The sequence below is a fragment of the Euphorbia lathyris genome, chromosome 2 (genome assembly GCF_963576675.1).
Source record: "Euphorbia lathyris chromosome 2, ddEupLath1.1, whole genome shotgun sequence".
Taxonomy (NCBI): Eukaryota; Viridiplantae; Streptophyta; class Magnoliopsida; order Malpighiales; family Euphorbiaceae; genus Euphorbia; species Euphorbia lathyris.
In genome coordinates this window covers 49,409,963-49,435,465 of record NC_088911.1, presented here as the reverse complement: position 1 = coordinate 49,435,465, position 25,503 = coordinate 49,409,963, and the positions used below count along the sequence as shown (strand labels likewise).

The 25,503-nt window shown below is 36.8% G+C and overlaps 2 protein-coding genes across 2 annotated transcripts; both read right to left on the bottom strand.

The window, feature by feature from the left end:
• Window positions 1-58: 58 nt before the first annotated feature.
• Window positions 59-7,476, bottom strand: LOC136218131 (protein FAR1-RELATED SEQUENCE 5-like). Its single transcript, XM_066004888.1, has 3 exons — window positions 2,247-7,476; window positions 540-1,888; window positions 59-449 (listed from the first exon to the last, which is right to left on the bottom strand). The coding sequence occupies exons 1-2, from the start codon at window positions 2,286-2,288 to the stop codon at window positions 806-808; spliced, it is 1,125 nt and encodes a 374-aa protein (XP_065860960.1). The 5' UTR covers window positions 2,289-7,476; the 3' UTR covers window positions 59-449; window positions 540-805.
• A 7,950-nt stretch (window positions 7,477-15,426) lies between these two features.
• LOC136220413 (disease resistance protein RPV1-like) lies at window positions 15,427-16,238 on the bottom strand. Its single transcript, XM_066008235.1, has 2 exons — window positions 15,753-16,238; window positions 15,427-15,673 (listed from the first exon to the last, which is right to left on the bottom strand). Exons 1-2 carry the CDS (start codon window positions 16,211-16,213, stop codon window positions 15,544-15,546), a joined length of 591 nt encoding a protein of 196 aa, XP_065864307.1. The 5' UTR covers window positions 16,214-16,238; the 3' UTR covers window positions 15,427-15,543.
• Window positions 16,239-25,503: the final 9,265 nt, after the last annotated feature.

Here is a 25,503-nt window from a genome sequence, read left to right as displayed (position 1 = left end):
CGGGTTCGGTGTACTGAGCTTGATCAGGGTGTAGTTGATCATGGATAAACATTGAAATATTACGCATTACGGATGGGTCGGCTTTAGAGACTTGGTCCACTAAGGACTTAAAATATCGCTGCTCCTCGTTCAGATCATTACGCCCGTCATTTTCATCAGTGTGACCATGATTGATTAAAAGTGTTCTCCAAAACACGTGAACACTCTCAGAACTGATCATTTATTCCAGATCACAAGCTCGTTTCAGTTCACATGCACATGGTATCTTATGCGATGTTCTCAATACACAACCGCAACGCACGTACACTTCATGGCTCAACCCTCTCATACGCTCTAACTCTTGATTCAACAACTGCAGACAATAATGAGAGACTTTGAATACAAGTTGGCTTAATGGGCGTCCGGTGAAAGTGACTGATTGACGAAGCCGCGACTGTTCAAGCATGTACCTGATACGAAGACAAATTTATTATTAGTTAGTGAACTGATACAACCCTAAATGCAAATTCCAAAATCGCAGTAGAAGAAATTGCAAATACCTTATATTGGTTGCTTGTGATTCAATCTGCTTGTGAACCTTCTGCCATACCGTGTCAAGGGACCCAGTTGCCGTATTGAGCCATTGCTTTAGACTAGCATGTTCGCTCTCCACTCGACAAGTAGTTGTGTTACCAAAATGTAGGAACTCCTTTGTCCAAGCAACAACAAACTTCTCCTTATGCACCAACCACGTCTCCTCAACATACGAGATAACTCCTTTGAACCTGCTCATCTTTTCCTTCATCATCATAAGATTGGTCTCGTACTACTCAATGGTTAATGATTCTAATATTGTTCTCCATTTGCCATTCTTGAATTTAGAGGCAAGGCCTTTATCTCCAATGATTCTATACACACGATCTTCCACATCCTTATTAATATGCCAAGTGCATAGCAAGTGCGCTGCTTGTGGAAAAACTTCTTGTATCGGCTTTAATAACCCAAGCTCCCTGTCACTAACAACAACGGTCGGGTTAAGATCATCCCCAAGCAAAATCTTCAGCCTTTGCAAAATCCAACGATAGCTCCCTTCGGTCTCGTCTTTAACAATAGCATACGCTATCTTGAAGTTATTATTGAATGGCGTCATCCCAACAATCTCAACAAACGGCATTTTGTACTTGTTTGTTTTGTACGTTGAATCAATGCCGATGTACCAGTGGTAAGTCCTGAACATATCAACTGACTCTGGATGTGCCATGAACACATGCGTTATCACACCTGAATCAGCCTGTGTGTAATTGACATATTTGTTCTCCACAGCAATATGGTAGAATTGACTAGCCAGGTCTCTACCTTCAAACGCGTCCCTCCTCATTTTGTCCCTGTAATTATATATATGTTTAATTACTGAGTTGTCCTCTGGGTGTTTTTCTTTAACTGCTGCTAAAATAGCACAAGGCTTTGCTTGAGCTGAAGACATATCACGCACAATTTGTTTAGATGCGATACTGAGTCCGCTCATTTGCCGACTTCCCTCTGGATACATACGCATTGTATGGTTATGCATTCCAGTTAACCCAGCCTTAGCCTTTATCCCCCATCCCGAAAGGTCTGCATGTTGATAGGCTTTAATCTGAAATTTACATCGGCACGCTTTAGTTTTACTTTTCCTAATTGCAGGATCTTCATCATTTTTCACAACACCTCTATATCGTTCACCCCGTGAACAGCGCAACAACTTCTGTTTACCCCCATTTTTGTGCGAAGATATTACAAGCTCAAACCCATTCTGAATAGCTATCTTTTTTGCCCAATCAATAGCATCCTGACTGGAGGGGAAAACGGTATCCGTTATAAAACGCGAACTATAATCAATGTTATCGGGGTTCCAATCTTCTATCGGTACCTGAATATACGAAAAATTTACATTAAAATTACAAAAAAAAATACTTCGGGCCTATTTCTCCCGTTCGAAATTAGTTCGGGGCAATTTCTGTCCACTTTTGCCTGAACGGGCAGGCTACCCGTTCCACCATAGGTGGAAACGGGCAGCGCGTACTGCCCGTTCCAAAGGTGGAACGGGTGGCGCGTACCACCCGTTCCATGGGTGGAGCGGGTGGCGATTACCACCCGTTCCTTAGGCCGATCGGGTAGTTCATCCGATCGGCCTAAGGAACGGGTGGTAATCGCCACCCGCCCAGGCAAAATTCGAATAAAAAAAATAAAAAAATGATTAATAACGTTTTTAATTCTCGTAATATTACCTCGTGTTCGAACTCATTGTCTTCGGGAATGTTTTGATCCATTTTTTTCAAATCCGGGATTTGTGCTCGGGAGAGAAAACTAGAGAGAGTTTTTAAGGTTTTAGGGGGGAAAAAAGTGGCAAGGGTAAAATGGTCAAAACAGTGCGGTGAAACGGAAATTAAGGGCGGTATTTAGCAATACCCTTATACATTGTATATTAGCAAAATTAGCTTTTATATCTACATATGCAATGAATATTTTTGAAAACCTAATCAATGAATTATACAAAAAAAAGATTGAACTTAAAAGAAATGCGATCTAAAACTACACTTTCAAATTTGTAACTAACAAAACAATATAAATTCTGCTCCATACAAACTTTTATATTTCTCATGTATTTCTAAAGATCTATTGGAGAAATTAGCCAAAATATTTTAGAAAGAACATAGAATATATATGATAATGTGAATTAATTAAAGATTACATATTACTCGACTTTTTCAAACAAGCAGAAAAACATAAATATTTTAGGAATATCTTAACTTTATAATTACATTTTAAAGTGACTTCCTGAAAACAAAAACATCACAAACATTGGTAGATAAAGATTTCTAGTCGCCTATCAAAAAAAAGAAGAAGACATTTTCTATATTAGGTTTTTACTTGCTCAAAAGAACACACACATGTATAACATATACTATTAACACTAGATTAAATTAACTTACACAAAATTCTAGTGAAGAGTCGTATTTTTTAATAAAGAGTCATGTGTTTTAGTAAAGAGTCATCTTAGACTATAAATAACTTCCCTATTTGCATTGTAATTAAGTTAAGTTGAGTGAAAAAAACATGTAAATAATCAAATTTTCTCATTGCTTGAATGATATCATCTTCTATAAGCATTTGAGCCTCTTCCTCTTCCACGACCACAATTACTACCTCTTTGATTTTTTAAATATTCATTCTTCCTATTTAGAGACAACTTTGATTGGAGTGCTTGATCCAAAACTCCTTCCTTCTTCTTCTTATTTAATCTTTCTTCATAAACTTGCAACGAAATTGCAAGTTCATTAATGGTCACGGTATTCAAATCCTTAGATTCTTCAATGGCTACCATAATTTAGTCAAATCTAGAGTCCGAAAAACAAAATATTTTTTCAATGACACGGATAACATTCATTGTTTCACCATTCCTTCTTAATTAGTTGACTATAGAAAATACATATGAATAATAATAAAAAAATGGATTCCGACTCCATTTTATACAAATTCAAACTCCTCTCGAAGAGTTCGAAACCGAACCCTTTTACTTTTTCATATCATTTGAATGCATTCTAAAATCTCACATGCTTGCTTTGCCAAAGTGGCACAAGCCATTTTCTCCAAAGCTGCTTCATTTGTACCTGTTGGTATATCCAAAACAAGGCTTATTGGTTTTTCTTCCTCGATTTTTTTAGACTCTCCTTTTGAACCTGTGTTAATCTTTCCTCATTTTCAACTTCAACTTTAGTATACCCCTTTTCAACTATTTCCCATTCTTCTTGAGATCTAAAAAGAGTCTTCATTTGGATAATCCATTTACTATAATTTTCTTTAGTTAATTGAGAGGCACAAGAGAGAGGAATATAGTTTTTCATTCTGATCGAATAGAGCTCTGATGTCAATTTGTTGAAGATGAATTAAAATTTGGAGAATAAACAAAGAGAATTAAAGGAAAGATGAATCGTGATTGTGGAAGAGGACTAAAATGGGTGTAAAAGACAAAGATGAATCCAAATGGCTCTATTAATAAGTGCGAGACAATGTTTGTTGCAAAAAGGTACCAACAAAAAGAAGGAAAATATTTTATGGAGATATTTTCTCCCATTTCAAGACTTGAGATGGTTTGGTTACTTATTTCTCTTGTTGCTCAAAATAATTGGAAGTTGTTCCAAGTGGACGTAAAATCTGAGTTCTTGAATGCTATTCTCAAAGAAGAAGTCTATGTTGATCAACCACCTGGGATTGTCATGAAAGGAGAAGAAAATAAAGCGTACAAGTTGAAAAAAACTATGTATAGGTTGAAGCAATCTCTTAGAGCTTGGTACATCCACATTAATTATTTTGAGAAATATCGATTTTAGAAATATCCATATGAACATACTTTATACATCAAAGGCGATCCTCAAGGAAGATTCATGGTTGTTAGTCTCTATGTTGATGATCTTACTTTCATCGGAAACGATGAGGAAATGTTGAATGAATTCAAGCACTCATTATGGCAGAATTTGAGATGACAGATTTGGGAGCACTTCATCATTTCTTCATATTGAAGTTCATCGATCAAAGAAATGAATCTTTAATTCACAAGGGGGCTATGCAAAATAAGTTCTAAAGAAGTTCAAGATGGAGAATGCTAATCTAGTCAGGGCTATCACTGGGCATGGGCAGGAGGGGCGCCTGCCCAGGGCCCAAGGAATAGAGGGGCCCAAAAATAATATTTTTTCAAGAAAATTATGAATACAGAAAGTAAATCTTAAAAGATGCAACAGTTACAGAAATAATCACATGCCTAAACAAATCGCAGCATATATCTAGACAAATGGAGAGGGCCCAAAAACAAAATTTTATAAAAAGAAAATATAAAAATTAAAAGCTTAAATGATGCAATGATAATAAATATAATTTTTAGGCCTAAACAATTATAACACAAATTTATGACTATATTTTTTTATAATAATTTTTCGCATGTTGATGCAGATGATATTTTTTAACAAACAAAAGTGTTGCAAATGATTTTATCTAAATTATTAATGTTAACATTTAAAATTCTTCAATTTTCCAAATGAGCAGATTGTTATCCAAATATTTCAATTGCTTTTCGAAATCCTCCTAGCTATGCTAGTGACTTTTTTTTATATAATTTTTCTTTCATATAATTGATTTTTTTACTTTATTTTTCACTTATACTTATTTAGCAGGCTCTCATTTGCTATTTTGCCCCTAGTCCACTTATTTAGTAGGCTCCCATTTGCTACTTTTCCCCTAGGCCACCATAATCTCAGGATCGGCCCTGAATATAGTCTCTACTCCATGAATCACAGGTTTGAAGTTATCCAAGGAATGTGAAGGAAGGCTGTTAATTCTACCATGTTTAGGAGTTTTGTTGGAGTATCTAACTACTATAAGGCCTGACACCGTGTATGTTGTTAGCTTGGTGAGTAGATTCATGAAACCTTATTCCATTCACTAGGAGGCTGCCAAAAGTGGCGCAGTTTCATGGAGCTCGAAGAAGCAATAAATAATGACACAATTTCATGGAGCTCGAAGAAGCAATAAATAGTGGCGCTTTCTACTACAGAAGCTAAATATATCGCTGCATCTTATACAAGATGTCAGCTGATTTGGTTACGTGAAATTTTGGAAAGTCACAGAAGCAAACCAAGTCAACCACTTTGGTTTGTGACAACATTTCTTCTACTATTTCGGTCATAAATAGCCCGTTATTCATGGAAGGACAAAGCATACCCACATCCAGTACCACTTGTGAATGAAGGCCATGTTCATGTTGAGTATTACAAGACGGATGATCAAATGACAGATATTTTCACAAAGCCACTTAGTAAACAAATCTTCAAGAAAAATGTAGAAAGCTTGAGAGTAAGGAGCAAGTTTACTTTAAAAGATGCATTTGACACTAAACTTAGTTAACTTACACAGAATTTTAGTGAAGAGTGCTATATTTTAGTGAACAATCATCTTAGATTATAAATAACTTCCCTAATTGCATTGTAATTGAGTCAAATTGAGTGAAAAGAAAATTAGTAACAATCAATTTTTCTCCTTTATTTTTCTTTATTTATTCTCCAAATTTTAATCCATCTAGTAACTTGAAAACAAGTCCTAAGGGTTATTTTTTGAAAAAATGTGAAAAGTATATAAGTTAATAATAAAAGTTATTAACCTTAATTATTTGTATAAGCTTTTCATTCAATTCGTGGGTTAAAACAGGTAAATGATAAGAGTTGATGGAATACGGAACACGAATTGATGAATTAAGAGCTGAAAACAGGTAAGTGATAAGAATTCATCTACATGCATGTACATTAAGAAACATGAATATTTGCTGAATTTATCAAAGTAGTAATGATTATATAAGGTAGGTTTTGGACATGTCCCATTTGATTGGAAACTATGTTTCCTGTTGGTGCTTAACAGCTCATGGCATCTTCTCCAAGAACGCAGTAATCCAAGGAGCTGTCAAGCAAACCATATATATAACAAAAAAATCTTTGTAAAATTGCAGATTCTGAGGGAAAATATGATTTTGGTTGCAGAGAATTTCTTAGGTCAAATTAATAATTATTCAAAAGTTATCAAGAATATGCTATATAACAAATAAATATAATCAGAGATGTCAGAATTGAAAAGAAGCCCTAATTGAGTAGAAATGTGGCAGAAAAGTGTATGATTGATATAGTTTCACAGAAACATATAGATATTAGTACATAAGATATCAGCATAGAAATAGAAATAGAAATCTGATAGGGAGTCAAAGAAGGATATTATTTATTTTAAAGCATACATAATAAATGAATACACATAGAAATCCAGATCTCAAACTTGCACCAAACCAATCCAATCCAATCCAACCAAACCCAAAACATCATCATCATCATCATCATCTTATATTTGATATTTTCAACAGATAATTATAACATATAGATGTAAGAAAACACACATACCGTACAAACCAGAAACTGTATCTTCTTTATTCATTTCTTGATCATAAGAAACCCCAAATAAAACTTAATTGAAAAGAGATAGGCTTGATCTAGCAAACAATCGGACCGTGATGCTTCATTTCCCGAAGAAATCAAGAGAAAAGATAACAAATCAAAGAAGAGAAGAAAGAGTCGAAGAAGAAGAAGAAGAAGGGAAAGGAGGAAAATAAGAGTAGGGTTTGTTCTTCTTCTGCTTCTCGTGAGAAGCCATGGTTGATGTTGCGATGGAAGGGAGAAGAGGGAGTTTAGGAATAAGGTAAAAGAGGAAGAAGAAGAAGAAGGGGTGAGGGAGTAATGATGAAGAAAGGAGAGACATGATGATTGCAGAAGAAGGAATAGAGTGATAAAAAACCAAAGAATTGCGTGCTGTGCTACTTCTTTCTCAGAAAGGATTGATGGCTTTTGTTCCTTATTTCACATACCTATAATAATTATCATCATCAACCCCACCCACACTTATCCCTATTTCATCTACATCCACTTTATAAGAGTCAACCTAACTCATCTTCATCTAATATACCATCCTTTTTAACCTTAGTGCTCCATAAATTATCTCATATAGATTTTTCAATTTATTCAAGGTGCCAATTTTATTATTTTTCAATCTTAGGTTTTTACTTGTAGAAGTATAATCCGCACTTAAAGATGACTCTTAGTACACTCTCGAATCTTTTCTAAAACCAATAGTGAGAGAAGAAAGACTTAGGTACCGTTTGGTGTAATATAATGTAATATAGTCAATATAGTAATATAATCAAAATTATAATGTAATAATGATTCCATTACCGTGTTTGGTTGGTAAATTTTTTAAAAAAATTGGTGAAATGTACGTATTATTACAATACTTATGTTTGTTTCGTCAAATGTAGTTAGAAACTTCAACTATTCTCAAATTTTCATATGCATACGTCATCCATATATAATGGTTAAAAACTTATTAATTTTTGTTCGTTTTTTCCGTTTTCGCGTTTTCGCGTTTTCACGTTTTCACGTTTTTTTTGCATTTTGCATTTCTCACGTCTTTTCTATTTTCCATTTTCTGTTTCCGCATTTTCATGTTTTCCCCATCCTTCGCGTTTTTCTCGTTTTCTCGTTTTTTGTGTTTCATGTTTTTTCTTGTTTTTCATAATTTTCCATTTTCCATTTTTTCTATTTTTCGTGTTTTTGTATTTTTCCGTTTTCACATTTTTCTTATTTTACATTTTACCGTTTAATAAAAATTATAGATAATAAATATAAATAATAAAAATATATATTTGAACTAGTCGTAATGAGAATTCATGCGTATTTTTTATATAATCTTCATTACATAAATTTGTGAAGAAAAATTGAGTAACGTAATTATGATTCCATTACGATAAAAACAATAAACTAATCCAAACATGATAATGAACATCCATTGTAATGGGCATTCCATTAAAACATTTACTACAACGTACCCAATGGCACTTTAATGATTTGAAAAGTGAGTAATATATATCATCTCTAATAATACTCATCATATTCACTCCTTAGTAATAACGTATTAATAAAAAAAATAAAATAAGGAGGAACTAAGAGTGAAGATAAACTCATCAATAATAGAGAGGATGTGGATACTGTTAGTGATTTGAGGAAGAGTTAGTTTTTAACTCCACCTCAAATTTTACTCTATGTATGAGTCTTTTCAATGACCCTAAATAGCTATTAAATAGAATGATTTTTGTCTTATTGGGATTCTTTCCTATATAAAATAAAGTTAATTTATTCATATTCTAAATAGGACTCTTCACTCCTATATAAAGTATCCTTACCCACTTAAAAGGAACACTTGAGCAATGCTCAATCGCATCTTCCAAGAAGACTTTTTCAATCATTTGTTGAAATTTTTAAAAGCAACTGACGCAGTGAAACTAATCGGTTTTGCTAGCAGCCTGTTGATTCAGTTCAATGTCAGAAAGCTAGGGTTCTATAAACCTGTTGATTTTATGAATACCAGAGATACATGAATAACAAGAATATGTTTCATAGTTAATAGTTGATTCGATGCACGAATACGCTACTAGAAACCTTAAAAATTCTCAAGAACTTGGTAATATGAAATATCACAATTTCATTAATCAAAATAAGCTCCCTCCTTATAATGATAACAAGTCATTCAATAGGAAAAATACTAAATTCGAATCATAAAAGGAATGTGAAAATAGAATCTCAATTAGAAAAGCAAAACTAAAAAGAAATATACAAATTAATTCGAAAATAATACTAATTCACGGTTTTGAGGCCTTAGACGATCGAATTTGGCCAAAAGAGGGTAGCCCCCATATCATTTTTATGGGTTTTGACCGTTGAACCACTTCCAATCAAAATAGGGTTCGAAAACATAGAATCTGACACTTTAAAACATGACAGAATTTACCGAATTGCTCGATCTTTGTCCGCATCATTCTCCTTAGGTGGACCAAATTTTTCCTAGACTTTTCCTCATCCAAGGAATCGCCTTCTCAATGATTTCTATTGAGCTAATCTTCTTGGTAGACACTTTTTTATAATTTCCTGCAAAAAAACCCATCCATACATAATCTCCCACTTCGATCTCAACATGGTGCTGCTTCTTGGTAGGAACCTTAACTTCTTTGTCTATCGCCTTCTGATTTAGAACATATACTACCTCATTTTCATGCACCACTTCTTCATCCATAGTTTCATGATCAAAGATTGGTTCACCATATTCGGTCCATTCCTTTTCCTTATCATCACCATTCTCCTCGTCAAAAACGGGTTATGGACTAATAAACATGTCTTCCTCTTCCTTCTCATCTATAAACAGTTCGGCCATTCACTGAGTCATCTCTCCAAGCTTATTTTTGAGTTGTTGCTCTAGGCCTAGCTCTGATACCAACTAACGCAGCAGGAACAATACAAAAACAATCTCATTACTAATAGGTGATTCAACGCATAAATGCCCTAATAGAAACCCTCAAAATTCATAACTTTGGAAATTCGAAACTCACAATTTCATTAATAATATGATTAATACAAAAGAGAGCAAGCCTTTTAAATAGGTAAAGAAGTCTTAAAAACAACAGGAATTCAAAATAAAAAAGGAAACACAAATCCCAATAGCGACAAAATCTTAAAGAAACAAAACTTCTTAAAAACGCCTAAAAACCTAAAATTGTAAAAATAAGAGCCTTAGAGGCCGAATTTGGCTAAAAAAGGTCGAAAGTCATGGCAAAACCATGAGTTTTGCTATTAGACTCATTTTCATGCAGCATAAGATTTGAAATCACAAAAACCGGATACTCCACAACTTGGCAGAATTTACCGATTGCCACTAGATCATATTTCTCTAAAAATTGAATTGTTTGATCTTCGACACATCATTCTCCCCATAGTTAAAAGAATTCATCCCCGAATTATCATCATTCTCCGCACTCTTTTTTTCACCATATCAAGTTCCTGACTCAACTTCTCTTAGGTTTCGGTGGCACTCTTTTCCTCATGTTGGGCCAACTCTTTCAATTGCTTCATCTCTCGATGCCTCTCCTACTTCTCGCAACGCATCCAGATTAGACAAACTGAATTGAGGTATACCGATGGTACAATTCGGTGTGTGCAGCATGCGCAACACTCTTCATCCCAGTAATACGAGCATTCTGATCCGTCTATTTCCCCCACAGATGCGACTCCTACAACTCTTTCTCTTCCTATCGATACATCATGTAAGCTTGACTAAAGTAGACCAAACCATGCAAACCTGATATATACGTGTCATAAACGGCCCGTTAACAACATAGATACGACTACAAAAATGGCTCATAACGAGGGGGCATATTCTCATTAAAAGCCCAAATATCCTTGCTAAATTAGTTTAGTTAGTGATATTAGGATATCAATTACTTTCTGATAATGTGTCTTGAGTCACCTGAAAAGGGAGGAAACAGTCAGACAGGGGACGGAGACGAGCGAACCCTCTCAGATGCCTAAGTTAGTATGAGAAATATGTAATTTGAAAGCTATTTAGTGAAAGTAGTGAATATAGAATTGTGTACCTGATTCCTAATTTTTGTGCTATTTATAGACATTAGTGTTTGTGCCATTGTACACGTGTCAGCTTGTTATTAGTTCGGAACCTACATTTCCACAATGAAGTGATTTAAGCGTGCTTTTTGGAATCCGAAGCTCCTCCTTTACATTAATTCTAGAAAGGCCCTTCTTAGTTGGATGGACTGGCCAGATATATGAAATAATGGGTCTGAGCTTATGTGCTTAAGCCCATTATATTATTCGTACCATATTAGTAGCCCCCCTCAAAATAATAAGTCTTTTGCAATGCCCTTTAGGGCTTGTTCGGTCATTTGGATGCCATCATTACTTTTGAAAGTAATGATGTCATTTATGACTTCCCAATTAATGCGCCTTTTTCCTCCTAAAGCATTTATTACCTCTACTAATAAGTGCTTTAGATGAATTCAAAACTCTTCATTCTCCTTCTCTTCTATAAATTGCAGTATAACTATAGACGACATTTGTTCTTCTACCTCTATGATTTTTTGGCAAAACATGTAAGTTTCTTTATACTCTTTATTTCTTCATTTTTTCTGCAATATTTCTTTCCCTTATGGCTCCTAAAGCTTCTATTAAGAAAGTTCGTTAACCTCAACCTCAAAACCCACCTTCAAAAGACGAAGAGGTAGCTAAAAAACCTAGGAAAGTTAACCCTAGGATCCCCAACCAACCGTCTTCCTTGACTAAAGAGGATCTTGAAGAGATCAAGGAGCAATATCAATGGCTGGAAACCTTCTTCCTCACCCATTTATACAAACATGATAGAATCTCACCCTTGCTCACCAGGTAAGTGAGAACCTTCACACTAACCTCAAACATACCAGACTTTACACCATCAACGGGCCTAGCAATTGAGGGAGGCAACCTCACCACATGAATGCCTCGCACCCAAGGTTTCTCCCCCCTACGTACCCTCACTTGCCTTACCCCCCAGAAGCTTTACACTTCCTCTGACGATTTATACCGAAGTCAAATAGCATGAAATAACCAGGGGTAACACCAATCAATTTCACCACCACTCCCCGACTAGATTCAGCAGACATAATAAAGAAACACTCCACCTCCCCCCAACTTCGGAACAATTATCAGGAACTCTAACAGAACTAAAGAAAAGCACTAACAAGCTCTCAGAAAGAAAGGACTAACCTCATGTCTCGCTACCGAAATCCAGAAAGCGAAGACCTCAAACTGATTGCCTTTTGATCTCAGATAAATTCGTATGAACGGATGAACGATCACCGCAACTCGTGAATACTGCTATCAACTCTCACAAGCACAAGATACTTCTTTCATAAAGAAACTCAAGCAAAATATATGCTCCAGAAACTCAAGCACAAGATCACTGCAACTCCGTGAAACACTATATACACCCTTTCAAACGGAGCGACTCGTCAAAGTTACCATATAAACTAACGTGGGATCGAACCAACAAAATTCGTCGCATGGTCCCGCAATCATTGCGTAAGAAGGTCTTCGTTTCATTCTGCAGACGACTTTCCAAGATCACAACCAGTCTATTTTGGTACTTATGAACATATTAAAAATCAAAATACTTATGTGCTGAAGTGTCCATTTTTATTTGATATCTATGTCGAGACATTCCTAATATGTAAGGTTTATGATATAATGATTGCTTTTTTTAGTTTCTTCACGTTTGAATATAAATTTGGAATTTTGGATATGGATGGAATAACAATGGAGGAAACGGGTAAATCTCATTAATAAAAGTCAGAAACTTGTGAATGAACAAAAGACAAAAAAAAAATACTTTTTTCTTTCAAAAAAATCACCTGCAACTAATTTTTTTTTTTGTTTTGAAGATACTACCGATTGTAATTGAAAAAATCCGAATAAGAAACCATTGGCAGAAAAGTCCTTGACATTAGAGAAGAGATTAAAATTGGTACAATCAAGAGGATTCGTTCTCTGGCAAAGCATATATGGGCGTTGCTTGCAGCAGGCATCTCTCTGTTAAGCTGAATGAAGCATCAATACTGAGGATAATGAGCGGGGTAAATTTCATCTATGGTGTACAACCTTTGTCCTATTTCACACTTTGGTGTACAACCTTCAATTTGTCTCACTAATATGTACGAACTTAGGGATGACCTCCCACTATGGTGTATAGCCGGTGAAAATGACCGGTCAACACCAGTCAACGCGCCACCTCACCATTTTTCAACTTTAATTAAACACACCTCATATACAATTACCAAAATACCCTTTATCCCAAAAAAATAAAAAATAAAAATACACTCTCTTTTGTTCAACTTTCTCTTTCTCTCTTTGCCATGGCTCTTTTCTCTTTCTAACTCTTCTCCCTCTCTAACTCCTTTCTCTCTCTAACTCTTTCTCTCTCTAATTCAATAGCCATTTTCACCATTATTTTCATAAAATTCTCTTTCTTTAATTAATACCTACAAGCCTTTAAATCTGTGAATTCAACATTCACGTTCAAAATTCCCAAATTCAAAACCTAAAATCAAATTACCCAGAAATTCTCATGCTCTGGTTTTCAATTTGTTCAACAAATAAGCATTCGTAGTTTTACCTTTTGATTCAAAGGTCAGAATGAGTGCTGCTTAATGCTTATCTTCTCGGATATTCAATATGGTTGGATAGCAAATTACGTCTTCAACTTGACCCTATGCTCATTCTGGAATATTTACTCTGGCGAAAAGGTCATGAAATTTTATGTTGAATGATGTAGGATTGTGAGAGAAGAGCCATGGCAAAGTTATTTCATCACATGTCAGAGGAGAAGCGTAAAGCAAGATAATGAAACGCCCGAGACATACGTCTCTTTTCTTATAAGAGGCAAATTTTTGTATATTAGTCCTTGGCTACACTCAAATCTACTGCCAGATGATGGGGTATATGAAATTTCAGACAGGTTTGTTGTAGACGAGATAAGATGCCTCAGTTTTGTAGTGTGAAAGCGAAAGAACAGCATGAATACGAAGTTATTTGTTGGCGTGAAGGTGATAATTGCAGCAAGTATAGTATTGGGTCGATTAAATACATTGGGAAAAAATTACCCAGAAATTCCCATGCTCTAAAATCTGTGAATTCGACATTCACGGTTCAATTACCAAAATCAAAACCTAAAATCAAATTGTCCAGAAATTTTCATGCTATGGTTTTAGATTTGTTTAACAAATAAACATTAATGGAGGCTTTAATTGGGAAAAAAAATTCCCAGAAATTCCAGAAATTTATTTTCTTTGATTTTTCCATGCTTAAATCTTGGGAAAGCTTCAGGTATAGTGGAAAAGAGGGCAATGAAGAAAGCGAGTGAGAGAGAGAGCAATGAATCGGCAACTGCAACTACAAAAGGTGGAGAAAGCAATGGAAATGGAAAAGAAGAAGAAAGGGTATATATGTAATTTTATGTTAATATTGACTTTTTGACCGGTCAAATGGATGATGTGGCGTGTTGACTTTCGTGTTGACCGGTCATTTTCACCGGTTGTACACCATAGTGGGAGGTCATCCCTCAGTTCGTACATATTAGTAAGACAAATTGAATGTTGTACACCAAACTGTGAAATAGGACAAATGTTGTACACCATAGGTGAAATTTACCCATAATGAGCGTGAGATTGATTTGGACATGAATTTCGGATATTCCAAGCATTTTTATAATCATTATGAGCTTAGAGAGAAAGTGGTGGGCATTAGGGGGCATACTTGCTCATAGTAGTGCAACTATAATTTTGACTTAGGTTATACAAAATCATGGTTTTTTTTTTATTAGATATATGCAAATTTGGTCCTTCAACTTGGCTGAAAAAAATTTCTTCAGAATAAAGTTTGAGCTACATTAGTACTTTATCTTATCAATATTTTTTTTTTTTTGTAAAATTGGTCTAAATTGCCCTAACTTTGGAAGTGGGTAGAACTACCATTACCTAAACTTTTTCCTACCAAAAAAGAATTTGACATGTGATAGTCAAAATTCATTTTGGAGCTATATATGTCATTGTCATGTAAAAAGAAAATTAACTGCTTATCCATTTTGAACTTTTTTATTAATACACATTTAGTATTGGATGATCCATCTCATGGGCTGACAATTTTATTTTTGGTTAGTATTTGACTAATGGTACTCTATGCTTTCACTTATTTGTGTCCATTTATTTTATTTAAATGAAAAGGATGTGTATATTATAAAAAGATTTATCTGAACTTTCTCCAACATAGGTAGAATAATTGTATTTGGATTTAAACTTGTTATTTCTTCTCATTAAAATCAACAGTGGTTTACAGATGAGCACTACCATTGTTATTGAGGAGAAGTGCAAAGAAATGATACTCTACACTTGTAAGGATAATATCTACTGGCATGTATATAAAAAAGGAATTCACTGAGGCAATTGAAATAGAATGATTGCAGAAGAACACATAAAAATTCAAATTAAATTTAAAAAATAACAGTCACACAATTACAATTAAAATTAAGGTAGAATGGTAAATTACAGGTTTGATATCCGAATACGAATAGCTAGCAGCCTCCTCCAGCTATTGCTCCAGCTGTTGCTCCAGCTGTTACTGCAGCTACGATCATACTTTCGTTGTCTTTTAGTTTCACGGCGACGTATTTAACAACTTCGTCAATTAATTTAGCCTCAGGCCTAACCACATTAACAAAATAAATAATTAGAATATATATATATATATATGTTTGAGAAATAGAATAGAAAAAGATAGTACCTGTATTGAGAATCAAGAGAATAGAAGCCAGCTAAATTGCTTATTTCCGTCAAAGCAAGCTTCCACTTATTGACCTTGTCTCTGAACTGTGGATGTTGATTATATTGAGCTATTGCAGACCCATAATTTCCTTTGACTTCCTGAACATCAGACGGGTCAACTTTATAGAAAATAGGTACAACTAGTTGTTTTTTCTTTTTCTTTCGCTCTAGTATTGTAAATAGCTCATCAAGACACCAGGGTGAATATGGGTAGTCTTGGGAGAATATTACAATTGATATTTCTGATTTCTTTATAATTTCAACAAGTGATGATGTGATTTCTTCTCCTCTTTTGAGATTTTCATCCTTGAATGTTTTGATCTTTTTTCTTTCCAAAGCAGAGAAAAGATGGCTCAGAAAATTCTCACGAACATCAGCACCTCTAAAGCTAATGAACACTTTTGAGGAAGAACCACCCATTCTATTCTATTCTATTAATCATATTGCCTTGCCTTCCCTACAAATATATATTACCAAGTCAAGTCAACTATTGCATGCTTCTTCCTACAAATTTCATTTGACTATTCTAATTTCAATGTCATTTTCGTCTTTCATTCCAATTTTTATTTTATTTTTTTCTTTTTCAATGTTTTTTTCTTTTTGTTACATGGAAAAAAAGAAAGAACAAGATATAGAAAGAAAAGATGCTACATTAAGTAGTAATCAACCTAGGGAGGGAAGTCCGCTTGGAGAAGAGGTACGTAGCAATTCTGCAGGGGCCTGCTCAATGTCGTTGACCCCAAGTGGAGATCCGAAAGCTGCTGCTGCTGCTAAGTGATCTGCACATCGGTTCTTCTCTCGATAGATGTGAGTCACATTCACTGTCTGAAACCTTTCTATTAGGAGCTGAATATTCCTTATTATAGCGCGGGAAGGGTGGTGTAAGGGGCAAGGATGGGTGATGAATTGAACAACTTCTTGGCAATCTGTCTCTACCAGTATTGTGGTCGTCTGCTGTCCTAGAGCCATTGTTAAACCCGAGAAGATCCCCCACAATTCCGCTTCGAATGAGTTCCCGTACCTAATGTTATGGGTGAATCCACATATCCATCTACCATAGTTGTCTCTAAGAAGGCCCCCAGCCGCAATTCGCCCGTTGCTACTCCAGCATGAACCATCCGTATTGAGTTTCCAGGCTCCACTGCGGGGTTTATCCCATCCAAGCCAGACTTCCTGCTTGTTTGGGCGTTTCATTTGTGCAAGAATAGATTGCCAGCAATTCTCATTCTCCTTCACCAGTTGCTCAACCAGGCGTCCTTTGTCAGGGGGAGAGCGAAGTCCGGTTGAAATAGTATTTTGTTACGCCAGCCCTAGAGCAATCTCGCAGTTATGACAAAGGACGCTCTCTAGTTTGTAACGCCGAAGGATCTATCAAGTTTTGAGATGCAGTATCTGAACCATTGCGAGTCTGGTATCGAGAAGAACTCATTCCAGAAAGGGAACGATATAACAGAATTCCAGGTATCTGCACTTACCTTGCAATCACGGAGAGCGTGGCAGACAGTTTCTTCTGAAATATTACATCTCGGACAGGTTCCTGACTCTACAAGGTGGCGACGCTTCCTCTCCGTGTTTCTTAGGATTCTATCATGTAGACAGAGCCAAGTGAAGGTTTTTGTCCGTTGAGGTGCTTTAATTTTCCAAGTTTGTGAGAAGCAAGACATATGCGGTGCCTCATGGTTCCTAGCAGTGATGAACGTATACGTAGCCTTACAGCTGAAGTTCCCAGATGTTGAGTTCTGCCACCTAGGCATATCACTGATATCCGACGCCATTTTAACCAGGATACATCTGAGCCGTAGAAGAATACCAGTATCAAAGTAGTCCTCAAAGAGTGCCCATTTCCATTGGCTGTCACTATCCACAAAATCATCCACCTTCCAGTCTGAGATTTAACTAGCCACTGGAATTATGGTTTCATCTCGAAGTCTTAGGTTGTCTAGCCATCTTGTTGAAACACCTTTCCACAAGATTTTGATTTGACAAAATCATCCATGATTAAAGAGGCAATCAAATTAAATGCTTTGATTTAATTGTACTAATGTGTTTGTTCAATATTGAGTGCAAATATATATATATATATATATAAAGTAAGACAGGTCAGAAGTCAGCATAAGCCAAAGCTGAGTTAAACGGAACTCAGCATGAAAGTATGAGAAGCTGAGTGGAGTAGAACTTAGCATCAGAAGCTTCATTCAAAGTCGCCAGAACGAAGCTGACTAAGAAGGAACTCAGCTTGGAAGTAGAACATTCGGAGATAACGAATGAAGCTGAGTGACAATCAGGACAGCATGGAGGATCCGTTCACTAAAGGACAAAGTCTGCCAATCTTCGGCACCAATAATTGAAACCTCGAAGACACACAAAAGACTAATTCCAAGAAACATGGGTCATTGGATTATTGGTAAAAGACAACTGGCACAAAAAGACAAGTCTGATGCATGAAGACAAAACCTGACGCCTGGAGAAAACAGAGGAAGGGAATGGCGGTACAGACTGAAGCTGACCAGAATTTGTCCCTTAAAAGAGTCGTTTTGGTGTTAACGGTAACAACAATTCAAACGATCCAAATCTGCAGTTTTCCTTCTATAAAAGGACAATGAAGAACCTTGGATAATCACTGAAGCATCAAAAGAAAAATACAAAGAGAGAAAATCTTGCAAGCACTCAAATAAAAAAAGATCTTACACCAACTTTTCATTCTCTGTGTAAATGCTAGATTGATTGTTTTGTAATCATCTAAAGTGTTCTTTAGTTGAAAAAGAACAAGTTTGTGATCAATAGGAATATTGAGAGTGTTAAGCTGCGTGCTTGGTTGTAAGCATTCAGTGGTAGAGAAATCTAGGTGCTGGGTTGTAGCACTTAGTAGGAGTTGAGTAGACGAATAGAGGAAGGTACTCTTGCATATTCAACTGCCTTGTAATTGGTTTGTGCTCTACCGTTAAAGAGCTCAGTATTGGATTCAAAAAGCCCAGAGGACTCTGGGGACTGGACGTAGGCAGAGAGGCCGAACCAGGATAAGTGATACTGAGTAATCTCTAAACTCTCTCTCATATTGCATGTGTTGTTTGCTTTATTTACTCAGCATATAAATTGCCAAAGCTGACCTTGAGTAAATAAGTGGTGTTGAGTTAGAAGCTGACCTCCAAGAGTGTCAATTCCTAACTTACAAGAAAATACCTTTAGTCAACATCTGACTAAAGCTGTCTTAAAACATATCTCACCAAGCTGACCAAAAGCTGAGTTAACAAACTCCTAAAATAACTTCTAGTCAGCATAATTGAACGCGAAAAAGTTATATTAGTTCCTAATCCCCCCCCCCCCCCCTTGGAACTAATTACTAGGGACCAACAAGTGGTATCAGAGCCTAAGCTCACTACTCAAAGATTTAACAATCTTGAGCTGATCCCTAAAAATGGGTGAGAATAGCACTCGGTTCCTTCCAGGAAACCAAACAACACAGATACTCCCTGAGGGATTATCAATCACTAGACCCCCCCTATTCTTTGGGTCAAATTATACATTCTGGAAAAATAGGATGAAGAACTTTATTCAAGCCACAAACATGAGTGCATGGCTTGCAATTGTTCAAGGTCCACATGTGCCATACAAAACTGTTAACAATGAGAAAATTGTTAAAAGTGAGGCTGAGTGGACAGAGGATGACCTCATAAAATTACAAAATAATGCTTCGGCTATAAACATGCTTCACTGTGCGTTAGATGCTGCAGAATACAATAAGATTTCAGGTTGTGAGTCAGCACATGAGATTTGGAAGAAGCTTGAAGTAACCTATGAAGGCACAAGCAAAGTTAAGGAGTCTAAAGTCAATCAACATATGAGACTCTACGAGCTGTTTGAGATGAATGAGAATGAACACATCTCAGAAATGAACGCAAGGTTCACAAATATTATAAACGAGCTAAAAAGGCTTGGAAAGAACTTCACTGAAGAGGAACAGGTGAAGAAAATCCTGAGAAGTCTGCTTAAGAGCTGGCAAGCAAAGAAAACAGCTGTAGAAGAAGCTCAAGACTTGACTACCTATAAATATGATGAGCTGATCGGATCCCTGCTGACCCATGAAATCTCTATGAAAAACTTTGAAGCTAAAGAGAAAGAAAAATCAGAAGATAAGAAACAAAAGTCACTTGTCATGAAAGCTGACTCGACTGAAGCTGAGTCAACTGATGATGAGGAAATAGCCATGTTCACCAGAAAGATGAAGAAGCTGTTCAGGAGGAATGATAGAAACGGCAAAAGGTCATTTAGAAGAAATGACAAGTATAAAGCCGAGTCAAGTGACAAGTACAAGAAGGACAGCTCGAAGTCTGTCACATGTTTTGAGTGTCATCAAACTGGGCACATCAAGTCAAGCTGTCCCAACCTCAAAAAGGAGAAGAAGGGAAGCAAAAAGGCTATGGTAGCCACATGGAGTGACAGTGATGTGTCAACATCATCTGAAGCTGAGCAAAATGAAACATCCAACATATGTTTCATGGCAGATGATGGAGCTGACCAATCCCAATCTGAGCAAGCTGACCTCTCTGAAGATTCCGAGCAGGAGGAAAACAACAATGAGGTAACATCCTTACTTTTGCTTAGAAACGAAATGGTAAATGCCCTGAGTGACTTATATACACTAACTAAGAAGTTTAACAAAAAGATTAAAGCACTCAGCAGGCGGTGTGACGAGATTGAAGAGGTCAAGCTGAGTGACCTCCGATATCTCCTCCAGGACAACTCTGACTTACATACCAACATGCAAATCATACATGAGTTTGTCACGGAGGTTCAAACTGAGTCAAAGAAACTTAGAAAGGATGTCACAACTTTACAGAACCAAATAAAAGGTTCAACTAAGAATAAACCCCATGCTGAGTACTCAGGTACTGGTCAGCATAAACAGTTTACTCAATGTAGCTGTTGTGGGAAGAAAGGACACACAAAAGCTGTGTGCTGGCATAACAAACAGACTGTCCAATGTGACTTCTGTGGTAAGAAAGGTCATACTACCAAGGTATGCTGGCATGCTCAGCACAACAATGCTGACCACACTCAATATCACCCTAAAAGGGCAACTATGTGTGGCTTTTGTGGTAAAAGTGGCCATACTACAAATGTATGTCGTCACAAGTTAAAATATGACTTTGCACCTATTTACACTAACAAGAAAGGACCCAAAAAGAATTGGGTACCTAAAAACGAATAGTTTAAAATGCAGGTCAGCTTGACATGCGTGGAGAAATCAAAACTTTGGTATATAGACAGCGCATGTTCAAGACACATGACAGGTGATGAAACTCAGTTCATCACACTAGAGCTTAAACGAGGTGGAAGCGTAAGCTTTGGAGACAACAAGAAGGGTAAGATAGTCGGCTCAGGTACTATCGGAGGTAACCCAACCATTGAGTCTGTCTCCTTAGTTAAAGGTCTCAAATACAATCTGCTGAGTGTAGCTCAGCTTTGCAAGAGCGGCAGAAAGGTTGTATTTGATGATACTAAGTGTCAAATACTCGAGGGAAATACAAATGAATTGATCTTAACTGCCCCTCGTGTAGAAAATGTATACATGTTGAACTTAGAAAAATAGTTTTCTAAAAACATATGCTTAGTGTCTAAAGAGGACAACTCCTGGCTATGGCATAGAAGACTTGGGCATGTCAGCATGGACCTTCTTGCCAAATTAGCTAGAAAGCAATTAGTTGAGGGATTACCCAAATTAAAGTTTGAAAAAGATCAACTATGTAAAGCTTGTCATCAAGGCAAACAAACTAAAAAGTCATTTCATAGCAAAAACATTGTCTCAACCAAAAGACCATTGGAATTACTACACTTGGATCTTTTCGGACCTATCCAGCCACTCAGCTTGGGAGGTAAGAAATTTTCCTTGGTTATTGTAGATGATTTCTCTCGGTACACTTGGATCATCTTGCTGAGTAGCAAGGATGAAACTCTTGAGATGTTTACCACACTGATTAAAAAGCTTGAAAATGACAAAGACCTAAGAGTAGCTCACATTAGAAGCGACAATGGTGGAGAATTCAAAAACCAACAGTTTGATGAATTCTGTGAAACCAGTGGTATTGACCACAATTTCTCCGCTCCTAGAACACCTCAACAAAATGGGGTTGTTGAAAGGAAAAATAGAACTATTGTCGAAATAGCTAGGACAATGCTGAGTGAAAATAGGCTTCCTAAGTACTTCTGGGGTGAAGCTGTTCACACGGCATGTTACATACTGAATAGGGCTCTAGTTAGACCTATACTTAAGAAAACCCCATATGAGCTTTGGAAAGGACGAAAGCCCAATATTGGATACTTTCATGCTTTTGGGTGTAAATGCTTTATACTAAATACAAAAGACAACCTTGCTAAATTTGATGCTAAAGCTGACGAAGCGATCTTTTTGGGGTACTCAACAAACAGTAAAGCATATAGAGTATTTAATAAAAGAACTCAAATTGTAGAAGAGTCTGTACATGTTGAGTTCGATGAAACTGACCCCACAGGTAAGTCAGCTCAGCTTGAAGAAGATGAACCAAGCTCAGCTTCCGCTGATCAACCAGAAGCCTCTGTGTCATCTATACAGAAGTTGACCCAAGGTAAGCAAGAAATGGAAATATCATTTGCTGACCAATCTATTCCTGTAGAGATTGTGGAAACACCTCTTCCAAACGACTCAACATTGCCCAAGGAAATAAAGATCCCAAGAGGGCATACAGAACAGGCCATTCTTGATGCTGCCAACAACAAGTTGATGACCAGAGATCAGCTTAGAAAATACCTTAGTAATGTTGCCTTCGTCTCAATGCTTGAGCCAAAGAATTTTGCTGATGCTGAGCAAGATGAATATTGGATAAATGCCATGCAAGAAGAACTTGACCAATTCACCAGAAATGAGGTATGGGATCTAGTACCTAGACCTAGGAATCAAAAGCCCATAGGAACCAAGTGGGTCTTTAGAAATAAACTAGATGAGCATGGAAATGTGATTAGAAACAAAGCTCGACTTGTAGCCCAAGGCTATAGTCAGCAAGAAGGTATAGACTATGGAGAAACATTTGCACCTGTTGCTAGGCTAGAAGCTATACGTATATTGTGTGCCTATGCTAGTTTCATGAATTTTAAACTATACCAAATGGATGTAAAAAGTGAGTTTCTAAATGGCTTTATAGACGAAGAGGTATACGTTAATCAACCTCCTGGGTTTGAAGATTCAAAGTTTCCAAACCACGTTTATAAACTCAAAAAGGCCCTGTATGGCCTGAAACAAGCTCCAAGAGCTTGGTATGAGAGGTTGACCAATTTCCTGCTGACCAGGAACTATGTCAGGGGAAAAGCTGACACAACCTTGTTTATTAAGAAAAAGGGTAAACATACCCTACTTGCACAGATATATGTAGATGATATAATATTTGGTGCTACTGACGAGTCTTTGTGCAAAGAATTTAGCCAACAGATGCAAACTGAGTTTGAAATGTCGATGATGGGTGAACTCAACTTTTCCTTGGACTTCAAATCAAGCAAGGTAAGAATGGCATCTTTATAAGTCAGTCTAAGAACACCAAGGAAATGTTAAAGAAATTCAGCATGGTAGATTGCAAACCAATATCAACCCCCATGGGTACTGATACTGTCCTATGCAAGGATGAGAAGAGTAAGTGATAGTAAACTCTATCGAGGTATGATAGGTTCTTTACTCTATCTCACAGCTAGTAGACCTGATATTCAGTACTCAGTATGCTATTGTGCTAGATATCAAGCTGACCCCAGGGAATCTCATCTAACTGCTGTGAAAAGAATTTTTAGATACTTGCAAAGCTCAGTTGATGCAGGTCTATGGTATCCAACTTCAAATGACTTTACACTCATTGGATATACTGATGCTGACTATGGACGAGATAAGCTAGAACTGAAGAGTACTTCGGGAGGATGTCATTTCCTCGGAAGCTGTCTAGTATCTTGGTTCAGCAAGAAGCAATCATCTGTAGCCCTGTCTACAACCGAAGCTGAGTACGTGGCTGCTGGAAGCTGTGTTGCACAAGTCCTATGGATAAAGCAACAGCTTGAAGATTATGGAGTCAAAACAAAGACGATAGAGATCAAATGTGATAACAAGAGTGCCATTGATTTATCTAAGAATCCAGTCCAATACAGCAGGATGAAGCATGTTAGCATAAGACATCACTTCATTAGAGATCACGTACTAAAAGATGAGATCAAGCTGACCTATGTGCCAACAAATGAGCAGCTTGCAGATATCTTCACTAAGCCCTTGGCACTAGAACAATTCAATACACTAAGGGAAGCCATCGGTATGTCAAATCCACTCTAAGTAAATCTATATGAAAAATTGAATGTTGAGTGATTGCCATGATGAGTGGAATGTTGAATGGTTGTGCAAATAACATGCTGAGTAAATTAACAAATAAGAAACTTCTATCCACCAAAGTTTGAAATGATCACCCTATGCTAAGTTGACATATACATTATGTGATTATACTGAGTAGATATAAATATTGAGTAATCACCTTATGCTGAGTAGAAGTACATGCTGAGTAATCAACGTATGTTGAGTTATTTAAAGAGAGAAAATCATGTTAACAAAAACTAGGCACTCAACATCACGAATGCTTCGAATTCTAGCAAAATCAAAAAGAAACCCACTCAGGCTGACCCCGCGGGTCCTTCGACGCAAATAGAAAGAAAGATGATCAAATTACACAAAAAGGTCAACAATCTGGAGGTTCTGAAATGCAGATGGTTCTCTCCAGGATTCGTCACCTCTGAGAAACCATTTTGTGACTGGATCGAGAAGAACAAGTGGACTGGTCTCTTCTCTCTCTCAGGAACAACCTATCCTAGGTTAGTACGGGAATTATATTCGAATCTATATGTTCATGAAGATGATTCTGATTATTTGGAGACCTTAGTTAAAGGTCAGAAAATCACCGTAACCCCTGCCTATCTAGCCACCTTACTAGATTTACCAGACGAAGGAATTGAGTTTAGAACAACAAAAGAGAAAGTGCCAAAAGACAATGCTGAGAAGATCAAGGGGTTCTGTAAACCCAAGGATCATAAAGGTGAAATACCCATCACCTGTATGGGTAAAGAACAAAAGATGGTCCATTACATGCTGACCAACTTTATCTTCCCCAAACTCAGCTCAGCTTCATCTGCCTCTAACTTTGAGCAGTGCTTCATATGGCACATGCTGACCTACACTCCGCTCAATCTTCCAGTCTTCTTAGTTGGAGCTCTTCAACGAGGTGGTAAGAAACTCCGTTTGGGCTCTCTGATCACAAAAATTCTCGAGGACAAGCAGATCGAGATGATAAATGAAACAATTAGCTTGGGGAGTGAAATCACTGCAGTTCTGCTGGATGGATTGTTGTACAATCAACCCTTGAAAGGCTATGAAGAAGTTGGAGATGCTGAGGAAAATGAAGAAGCTGAGCAACTAGAAGTTGAGCTTGAAAATGAGCCTGAAAAGGAAGTGGAGGCTCATGCTGAGTCCCCTAAGACAGCTCAGGCTGAGAAGAAGAAGAAGAAGAAGAGGAAGGCTCTTGAAACTTGCTCCAAAGACATTCATGCTATCCCAAAGAAGGTGAGGCTGTCGTCTCAAGAAAAGGTTAAAGCTGACAAGGCTAAGGAAAAAGCTGAGTCAGCAGAGAAGAGAAAGAGGCCAGAAGAGCCTGAGGTTGAAG

Coding starts and splice junctions, on each gene's coding strand:
- LOC136218131 (XM_066004888.1), bottom strand. CDS start 2,288: ATGGATCAAAACATTCCCGAAGACAATGAGTTCGAACACGAG. Junction 1,889..2,246: donor ACAATGAGTTCGAACACGAG/GTAATATTACGA, acceptor TCGTATATTCAG/GTACCGATAGAAGATTGGAA.
- LOC136220413 (XM_066008235.1), bottom strand. CDS start 16,213: ATGGGTGGTTCTTCCTCAAAAGTGTTCATTAGCTTTAGAGGTGCTGAT. Junction 15,674..15,752: donor TCTCTTGATTCTCAATACAG/GTACTATCTTTT, acceptor TAATGTGGTTAG/GCCTGAGGCTAAATTAATTG.